The following is a 10,407-nucleotide window of genomic DNA, read 5'->3' on the forward strand; positions in this document are numbered from 1 at the left end:
GGATGCTGGATGATTCCAGCAGCTGTGAATAAAGTGGCTGCCTTTAACTTTTCCCAGCCCAGAACTTTTCTCAGCCCACTGTGGGCCTTGTTTACACGTTCACAAACGTGCCAGATGAGCAAATGAAGTGCTCTGGGCTTTTGTAATTGGCACTGGAGCTCCTGTAGCCTGTTCCTCACAGATCGGAGTCTGTGGGGAATGGGACCAAGTGGGCAAACTGGGAACACAGGAACTTCTCTCTCCAGCTTCAGCCTCCTGGTGGAAGTGCACTAATTGGCCTCAGGGGCAGAGCTGGTGCCCACAGCTGAACTGGAGACCTCAGGGCTGGCTCTTGCAGCTGGGGACAGAGCTGAGGCAAGAAGGAGAGAGGCAGCAGGTGCCACAACTGCCCAGGAAGGACCATGAGCAACTGGGAGGCAAAGGTGCTTCCCAGTGGTGACAGGAGAGACTTTCCTTGGTGCTTTCTGAGCACAAGTTGGCCAGGAAGAGCCAGTGACCCCAGGGCTCAGCACAAGTGGCTGGGAGAACACTTTCCAGTTCCAGGCAGCTGCAGGTGTTGGACCTCAGGGTAACAGGTCACTCACTTCATGTGTTGTGAGTGCAGTGTTTGGGCTTCTGCAAACATCAGCACACTACAAATACATGTAAATCCAGTCAGCTTTGGCCAGTTAATGGTTAGACCATAACATTGCAACCCTTCTTTCCAAGTCTTTTTAAAAACAAGTACAAATTACACTGGAAAAAGCTTGAAACAGTATAGTTTTCTTCAGACAAAAATCTCCTTGTCAGGTGTTGGGAGAGGAATCTGGCAGGAATCTACAACCTCTCCCACAAGATGTGAGGTGCGGCTGTTGTCCTGTCTTGGTAACAGGTGGCCCTGACAATTTAGCTAAAAATAATTTTCAAAATCCTGAAGGAATTTGAAAATTCCTGAAGGAATCCTGAGGAAGTCATTGGGAGAAACCCCTGAAATACTCTTTTTGGAAAGCCTGGTGAGAGTTTCATTCCAGCATTAGACTTGTGCTGGTGGACAGGGGCTGCTGGTCCAAGCCATGCTCTGAGCAGGCCCTGGAGCAGAGGTGGCTCAGGCTGTGAGTGTGCTCATCTGTGGCCAGGTGAGTGCTGAGAATCTCCAAGGTCAGAGTCCAGGGTCTCTCAGGGCCTTTATCCAGTGCCCAAAAGGGTTTTTCCCTGAGATCCAGTGAGGATATCTCCTGTTCCAGCTTGTCCAAGTTGCCTCTCTGGTCACCATGCAGTTGTGAGGAGAGTCTGTACCCATCACCTCTCCCCAGTAACACGAGGCAACTGCTGACTGTGCTCAGGGCATCCTTTTCCTCTCTCCAACAGTGGGACTTAGGAGAAAATCCTACAGAAGAGTGCCCATGGAGAGTTTTAAAGGTGGTGCTAGAACCACAAAGTGTCAGATTGATTTGGGTTGAGAGGAACCTTAAAGCTCCTCCAGTTCCACTCCCTGCCATGGGCAGAGACATCTTCCACTAGACCAGGTGGCTTCAAGCCCCATCCAGCCTGGTCTTGGACACTTCCAGGGATGGGGAAGCCCAGCCTGAGGAGAAAAGAACACAAAAGCACAAGTTGTAGGTTGTATGAAGTCTGTTGGAACTGCAGTCTGGGTGACACCTGCAGGGCAGGACGGTTTTGGTGCCCTCAGAACTGATTCTGAAGCAGCTGGAAGCACTGAGGGGAAGAACCTGAGCATGAAAGTCTTGCAGCATCAGGGAGAATCGTGGCTATTAACAACCCACAGAGCTCCTGAGCCAGGTGTGGCTGCGGGATCCTGGGCCCAGAGGCTGCCTGGGCAGCAGCAGGGAGAGCAGGGATGAGGGCCAGGAGGGCACTCAGTGGGCACAGGTCAGACCAGCAGCAATGTCAGGGAAAGCAGCACCTGCCCAGACCACCAGGTTCAGAGGGTGGTGTGAAGAGGTCACGCTCTACCTTGAGGGCAGGGACAAGTGGAGTGTCACCAGTATCTGTCTTGGCACATGTCCTGTGGAACATCCTCATCAGCTGCAGGAAAGAGGTAACAGTGTTCTCCTGTCAGGGCTGTGAGTGACACAAGTCAAGGGGACCAATGCTCCAGGGTAGGGCCAGAAGGACATGGACAGACTGGAAATGGAGCCAGAAGGAACTGGCAAAGTTAAAAAAGACAAATGCCAGGTCCTGTATCCAGTGCTCCTGAGAAAAAAAGCACAGCAACAATCTCAGGAGAGGCCAGTGAAGAACCCCCAGAAAGGCTCGGGCTGGAGCCCCACGCTGAGGGCAGGGGCTGGAAGTGCTGAGTGGATTCTGCCAGCAAGGGGAATGGCTTTGGGGACACCAAGCAGCCATTTGCCAGTCCCTGTAGGGAGGTTATCCCAAAACCAGTGCCACGCTCATTACAGTGGGACATGGAGGGAGGAGGAGGAGTGGCAGGCAAAATCCAGACAAAATCCACCATTTTCTTGTCCCCATCCTCAAAGGAAGCATTTGTACCCATGTGGAGTCCAGGACCAGCTGGCAGTGCTGCTGCAGGGATCTGTGACAGGAGTGATAGTGGTTTCTGTTGGAGAAAGAATTCTTGAGTAGGAGGGTGCATCCCTTAATACAAGCAGGGAAACAGAACTGGGAGAAGTTCCTGGTGTTAAAACAGTGCACTTGGGTTTGGGAGGTACAGCACATGCTTGGAGAAAGTAAGTTAAGAATCTGATTTTCAGAAGTGACAAGTATTTATGGGATCTGGGCCCAATCCTGAAGGCTGCACCACCAATTTGAGGTACTTGGTTTAAAAAAACAACTCCCTAACATTTCACAAGTTCATGGAGATTTTATTTACTGCTGGACACCACTGGCCAGGTTTGATATCCATCAGGAGACCAGAGAGGGACACAGTGATATTTCTTATCCTAAAAGGCTGTTCTGAAGACATAGACTAACAGAACTGAAGTTTCTGGAAGATTTCTGAATCTGGGAAATTTCAGTATTGGTGGTCTCAGAAAAGTCCCTTTTCAAATATCAAAGTGAGAGGGGGTTTCTCCTAGTGCTGCCAGCATGTGCCTTCCCTAAAACCTTGGGAGGGTGGCCAGGTTGTAGTGGAATGCCATGGCACCAAGTTTCTGTTTGAAATAAGGAAATGCTCACCATTGCCACAAGAAAAAGGTGTAATTTTGTAAACTCCAAGCAGATGAGTGAAAAAGTCCACTTATCTTGGCCCCTCTCTCCTGCCAGCTGATGCCCTGCCTGAGAGCTGCTCAAAACAGGCAGAGCCCAGAGTCACTGTTCTATGTACACACAGGACACAGATTTACAGCTACACACACACACAGCCAGTCACAGCTGCTCTTGTTTTACCACTTGCTGCTTTTTCAGCCCCTGACACCCTCTGACCCACACTTCCTCTGACAGAGGCTGCCCTTCCCGTGGTACCTGTGTTGGATTTCCACACAGGGCATTCATCCCCATCTAGGGTTGTAGCCTGCACTTTCCCTACTTCCCAGATGGTGTTACTGTCCAACCTCACATCTCTTGGCATTCCAGATCCACAGCTTATGCTTGGACCATCTCCTACTGCCCTATCACCAAGAGCAGAAGCTGAAGGACACCAAAGTGAAGCAATACGGCTTCCCTGCTGCAGAAACATCACTGTTTCAACCTCTAGATTCACTCCCCGTGGCAGTCCTTCTTTCCTGGGGCTCCCACTTTATATTTCCATGGCACTACACAGTGAACTCCAGCTAAACTTACTCCTTCTAGCAGGAACAGCTGCAGGCTCTGAGCAGGCAGTGTTCACCCAGCCTGAGCTGGAGCAATCTCGTTGCTGAGACCTTCAAACACACTGGGCACTGCTTGGTGCCTTCTGTGTCCAGTCAGTGCCACTGCCAGGGCTCTGTCCCACCTGTCCAAGTCCTCTCCCAGGCCTCTGGACCACATCATCTCCTCCAGAGAGCTGTGCATTGGGCTGAGTGGGCATGGTTAGTACAGGTGGTGAGAGTACAGTGAGTGTGGGTGCCATGCAGCCACCTCACGCTGTGCCCTACAGCTGTGGTGCTGCAAGTTCGGCCAAAGGCCAGCCCCCATCACTGCTCCTCTGCTGACAATGGTGGGTGCAGGGACCTCATAGCCCTGCAATAGGTAAAATGGGGCTGTAGCAAGGACTTGGGGCCCAGGAACTGCAGCTCCCATCCCCTCCAGCAGCCTCCTCCCATGGCCAGGTGCTGCAGCCCAGGTGCCTAAGAACTGCAAGGCTGGAGTGGAGTCCAGCACTGGTCTGCACCTGGCACAGCTTGGCAGAAGGTCAGCGTGGGTCCTGTGTCAGAAGGGTGTGGTCCCATGGGCTCAGATCCCACTGGTGCAGGCTTGTGAGTGCTGCTCCTCGCTCTGTCACTGAACAGCCTCTCCCCAGGGCCCCTGCAGGGTTAAAAGCTTCTGCTGCGCTTACAGCATCGAGGACACACGGGCTTCTCGTCACGCAGGTAAGACAAACCCGGCAGCACCTGGGGCATGGCTGAGACATGGAACATAGGACAGCATCTGGGGACAGCTTACTAAAGGACCCAGGTGCCATCCAGTCTCTGCTCTTGGCTGTGCAGGTGAGGGGTGAGAGGGCAGGGCTTCACCTGGTCCCTGTCCTGCACTGCTGCGGGGGGAACCTGGTGCTGACCCCCAGGGCTCCTGGATGGTCTGGGCAGGCTGTGGCTGCTCTGCTGCCTCCAATAGAGGCATCCAGATCTTTCCAAGATAAATTAATCCTGTGTTGTTACCTGCTCCCTCAGTTCAGCCATCCCCTCACACTGGGCCTTGGCTGTGCCCAGTGCTCAGGACCCCACATACCAGGGCTAAATGCTCCAGGTTACCTGCTCCGCTCACCTGAGGGAGTATGGATGCAGTGGCTTGGTGAGGAGAAGCACCTCCTCCTGCAGGAGCAGTTCCCCGGGTGGGTACAGAGCACATCTGAGCTCCTGCATGAGCAGAGCTGTGTCTCTGGCTGCCTCATATGTCACCACCACAAGGGTCCCTCCCATCTCCCAAGGGAAGGACGGGAACCTGACTGGCACTGGTGGCATCTGTGTCTCCTCTCTGCTCCCCTTCCAGCCTTTCTGGCCTTGTCTGCCTGGGCAGAGGTGTGTGTACCTGCTCTGTACCCTGTGCACAGGGTAACACCTGCTCAGTCTGTAGTTAGCATGAGAAATCCCCTTCAGTGCAGGTGAGAGAGGGAGGAAAAGGGTCAAGCAAGATGGAGGCTCTTTCCAGGCTCATTCCTCTGCAGTTCAAGGCGGCCAGGGAGATTCTCCTCCCACATCTTCCTATTCCTTGGTGTGCAGGATGTCTGAAGACAAATGGATTACATCTGGCATCTCCAAACTATGGCTGTGTTTGCTGACTGCCGCATCACTCCACACCAGGGTGAAAGCCATTGTCATTCCTCTGCACATTCCTGTGGTTGCTCCACAGCCCTGGAGTTCCATGTTCCATCCAGCCTGGATTTGTCAGCATGGGGAGGGCACCTGATGAGCTCTCCAGCCCCTGCTGTCCCTCCTGTGGTGGCAGGCACTCACTTTTGGCAGTGCCAGGTTCACCTGTCAGCAGCCTCCTGCCTCTGATGAACAGGTCAGTAGAAGCAGCACCCAGGCAGGTCCTGGACAGAGCCTTCCCCTCTCCCCCCACACAAGAGGGTACCCATGTCCTCACCAGCCAGCTGCCCTGACTGCTGTGACAGCTCACACAGCCTGAATTTCCAGTGTACACAGATCCACATGCACGTTGTGTGGCACTGCAGCAGGGACAGTGGGAGGCAGGAGGCAATTCCTGGGGAGTTGCTCCATGCCTTCACCCCACAGGACCCTCTCCCAGACAGCCAGGCTGGGCTATTCCTTCATCAAAACGTTCTTGGCTCAGGCTGGAGCTGGAGGAAGAGCAACGGTCTGAGATTTACAGACCACTGGATGATACAGGCCTTGTGTCCCTCTCCAATATGTGCAGAATTAGTAATTTTAGAAAGCCCAAAGTGTGCAGAATGAGTAGATAAAGAATATGTTGATCTGTGCAACTACCTGAGAACTTGCCCATGCAGAGGTTTCCCAGCCTGGTGCATCCTGAGTGGAGTGATGAGTTAGGATGTCACTGTGCCAGGCAAGGAAGAACTCATCTTCCGATTGAGCATTTTCCTCTCAAAGTTTTTTTTTAAAAAAAGTTGAAAAACTAACAAGTGAAAGAGAAATTAATCAGAACTTAATTCTGCTTCTGCTTAACAAGCCCTGGTATTGCTCCCAGTGCACAGGGAGAAAATACCCTCAGAACAGGATAGTCTTCAGCTGGAGGACCTGAAAATTATGAACGAGACAGAAGTGACAATGGAGCAATTCCAACAGTAAACATGCACAATTTTAACAGTGCTTTGACAATTTCCTGTGGTAAGCAGCTACAAGAAACAAACTTCCACCAGCGAATTCTCCAGCACTTAATGTTATAAATGCATGACTGATGCACAGATACAGGCTTTGGTCAGGGAAATTAAAACCAGACTAATGGGTCTAAAGCAAGGGAACCTTGAAACTAAATTAGATTGTTTAATCTCCTGAACAGACATGACAATTGACTTCTGTTGCTAAAAGTACTTTTATAAGGAGGAAGGGGGGATGCTTTCTTTTTTCTTTCTTTTTTCTTTTTTTGGTCTTTTCCTACTGAAGCACCTTGGCCCCACCCATGGAGTCCAGGGCATGGGCAGGGTGGGCAGCAGCAGCCCTGGCCATAAGCACCCAGCACACACCACCTCCATCAGCCCTTGGCTGAAGTTCCGAACTGTAAATGCTTCCTTGTGCCTCCTCCATCTCTTGGGCATGGTGATCACAGCTCCATGTGAAAGTGAGCAAAACTATTGTGTCAGGGTGAAAATTGAAATAGGATGATGGAAAAAAGGTTGGGAGTTCCAGGCCAGGAGATCCCTGATGGCTTAAATTTTCCTGTGGCTCAAACAAACCCCATGTGATGAGTTGTCCTTTGTTGGAAGCTTACTTTTCAAAGTGGAATGCTTGCTTTGTGAGAGCTGGTTATTACAGAGCAGAAAACAGGATAAAGAAATAAACATTTTTTAACTGGCACAGGGTGATGGCATATCCCCAGCCCAGGGCTGGAGAAGAGCAAGCTTAGTGGCTGTGGCATCTAGAGAATGCTGCAACCTGTCCAGGGGCAGGGAAACATCTACTCACCATAAATACATTCAGGAGGGGGAGAGACACATGCTTGGAATAATCATCAGGACTAGGGGCTGGGTAGGGTTAGGGTTAGGAACTCCAAGAGGTGTGGGTGGATGCCCCCTGCTCTTGGGTTTTTCCGTGTGCTTCTTCTGCAGTCAGGTACCCAACACTGGATGACAGCTCTTTGAACTCCAAAATCCAAGTGTCTGTGAAATCTGAACTTGGGAAATTTTCAACGACTACAAAGACGGGACCAGAGCCATTCCACCAGTGACCTCCTTGCCTCATGGGAGGCTGTGCTTTAGTCCCCTGGCTCACAGTTCCCCCCACCTCCTCAGTGCTCATTTCTGCCCAAAGACTGATCCAGCTTGCCCCACGGCAGGTATGAACCAGACTCAGGTGATGGAATTTGTGCTCTTGGGCTTTCCCCACAGCCAGCCCTTCTTCTTTGCTCTTTTCCTGACCATCTACCTGGCCACGCTGCTGGGGAACTCTGCAATACTCTCCCTCGTGTCCCTCGATCCCCATCTCCACAGCCCCATGTACTTTTTCCTTAGTCACCTGTCCTGCTTAGACCTTTGCTACTCATCAGTGACAGTGCCCAAGATCCTGGCAAACACTCTGCGCCCACAGGCAACCATCTCCTACGGCGGGTGCCTGGCGCAGATGTTCTTCCTGATGTGGTGCGCGGGGGCCGAGTGCGCGCTGCTCGCTGTCATGGCCTACGACCGCTACGCTGCCGTGTGCCAGCCCCTGCACTACGCCCAGGCCCTGAGCCACAGCACCTGTGCAGCAGCTGCTGCTGCCTGCTGGCTCTGGGGGCTGCTGGACTCGGCCGTGCACACCCTCCTGGCGACCCGGCTCTCGTTCTGCGGGGCTGCCCAGCTCCAGCACATCTTCTGCGACGTGCCGCCGCTGCTGGGGGCCACCTGCAGCAACACCCGCCCCAATGAGCTGGCCCTCCATGTGTCCAGCATCTTTGTGGGACTCAGTCCCTTCCTGTTTGTTGTAATCTCCTACCTTTGCATCCTGGCCACCATCCTGGGGATGCCACTGGCCACCAGCCGGCGCAAGGCCTTCTCCACCTGCTCTGCACACCTGCTCGTGATCACCCTGTACTTCACGACAGCCAACCTGAACTACAACCGGCCCAGCTCAGGTTACTCCCCAGCAGCTGATGTACTGGTCTCCGTGTTGTACTGCATCATCACCCCCATGCTCAACCCCCTCATCTACAGCCTTCGCAACCAGGAGGTGTGGGGGGCCCTGCGGAAGGTTGTGCGGGTGTCTGGCACACCAGGCTCCGCAGGCAACAATGCCTGACCATTGCCAGGGCTGCCACAGGCTGCCCACACGGTGCTGGCACTGCAGTGTCCATCTGTGGGACATCTGTGACAGCACAGGGAGCCTGGGGCTCCCAGCCTAAGCATGTGGCACACTGCTGTCACTCGTCACCCTCAGCACATCACTGATAGCAGAATGGCAAAATAAAGTCAGGAACAAGGCTACAGGTCCAGGATTCTGTCTATTTTTCAGACACCATGTGCTGAGCTCAGCACAGGCCCTGCAGCAGCTGTGCTGTGGCCAGGGAACCCTGCAAAAAGCTAATAATGTGGTGCCAGACGTGCTGGCCCTGGGCATGGCCACGAGCTGTGCCTCAGGGCTGCCCAAAGTCTTGAGTCTCTGCCCTGTGCAGAACAAGGACAGTGCCTTGGACTGCAAAACCTGGCCTGGGCAAGAGGGGCTGTCCCACTCTCCAGTGCTCCCACGTGCCTTGGCTTTAAATCTGGTGTCTGCTGGGCTTCCCCAGGCTGCCAGGGAGGCTCTGCAGCACTTTGTACATAAGCACAGAGCCTTGCACAGGCCACCCATGGCCTCAGTGCTGCAGTCAGACACAGAGGTCTCAGCACAGAGCTGAGAGCTAGTGGCACTGAACTCACCAGAAATGCTTTGTTTATGGCCAGTAAAATTGCCCTCTGCAGCTGTTGCATGTGGTGTGGCCCTGGGTGATGGTGGCTGAGGACTGGCTGGGGATGTGGGGCTGCCTCAGTCCCCTCTTCCAGCTGGGGGTCTGCAGCTGCGTGCAGCCTCAAATGGTTCTGTGGGTGTGGGGGCAGTGGCCAAATCTACAGCTGCGTACATGGGGCACAGCAGTGTCCAGCACTGTGCCAGAGCCAGGAGCAGGGGCTCACTGGGGCAAGGGAGATGGCACAGGCAGGGCACACCTGCAGTCACACAACCTATGTCAGCTGGATGTCAGCTGAACACAAACCTGCTCATCTTTGGCTCAGTTACCAAGAGATACGCAACTATATCTAATCTGCTCCAAAAGAAACCCACTGGAGAGTGGGAACTGGGACTTAGGAGGCACACAGCCTTGCTGGGAGCAGTTTGCCATTTCTTAATGCACAACACATGCTGATTTTACTCTTCAGGGAAAGAAATGTTTCTGTAACCCACCTGTTGGGTTGGGCTCTTGCTCCTGTCCAGACAGGTTGTGAGCCCCTCAGCCCTCCGTGCTATATGCCGTTCTGGATTCTAAAATGTCCTAGAAACACCCTCAGTCCAGTGTCACTGGGCACTTCAGAGTCTGACCAATGAACCCCTTTCTGGAGAGCCCCTGGAAAGGGGCAGCAGGAAACACAGCAGAAACTACACAAGGAAAAAGACTGGGGAAGTTACCTCAGAGAAACAAAAAATCCAAAGCACTCCAAACAAAAACCCCAAAGCTAACCAACCAGAAATCCAAACAAGAAACCTCTGGAAAATTACATTAAAATTTATAATTTTTAACCTGGATGCCAATGCACCCTTCCTGTGACAGACACAGCCTTTGGGTTTTCCAGGATCAAACACCGAGCAGGAATGCCACACTCCTGCCTGGATAGTACAGGCTTGGTCAACTGGTGGGTGGTCCAGAACTCACCTGCAAACCACACTGAACTCTAAAGCTTTAGTGTCACAGTGGGACCCTCTGCACACATTGCTGGCAGTGGCAGTGACTGGGGTGTGCTCCCACAGCCCCTCAGGTGTTCCCACAGCCCCTCAGGTGTTCCCACAGCCCCTCAGGTGTTCCCACAGCCCCTCAGGTGCTCCCACAACCCCTCAGGTGCTCCCACAACCCCTCAGGTGCTGTTCTACTCAGCTATCCCTGAGTAGATATCCCTGAGCAGCTTATTCCTGCTGTGATGGTACCTGCATCCCACAGAGGAATAATTCT

The 10,407-nt window shown here is 53.0% G+C and overlaps 1 protein-coding gene across 1 annotated transcript; it reads left to right on the forward strand.

Moving 5' to 3' along the window:
* The first annotated feature begins 5,484 nt into the window (after positions 1 to 5,484).
* On the forward strand, positions 5,485 to 10,287 carry LOC106628776 (olfactory receptor 5V1-like). Its single transcript, XM_088055759.1, has 2 exons — positions 5,485 to 5,601; positions 7,343 to 10,287. The coding sequence occupies exon 2, from the start codon at positions 7,572 to 7,574 to the stop codon at positions 8,508 to 8,510; it is 939 nt and encodes a 312-aa protein (XP_087911885.1). The 5' UTR covers positions 5,485 to 5,601; positions 7,343 to 7,571; the 3' UTR covers positions 8,511 to 10,287.
* The last annotated feature ends 120 nt before the right edge of the window (positions 10,288 to 10,407 follow it).

Source organism: Pseudopodoces humilis, chromosome 5 (genome assembly GCF_049639895.1).
Source record: "Pseudopodoces humilis isolate 2021_Gansu_Grassland_sample_001 chromosome 5, ASM4963989v1, whole genome shotgun sequence".
Classification (NCBI taxonomy): Eukaryota; Metazoa; Chordata; class Aves; order Passeriformes; family Paridae; genus Pseudopodoces; species Pseudopodoces humilis.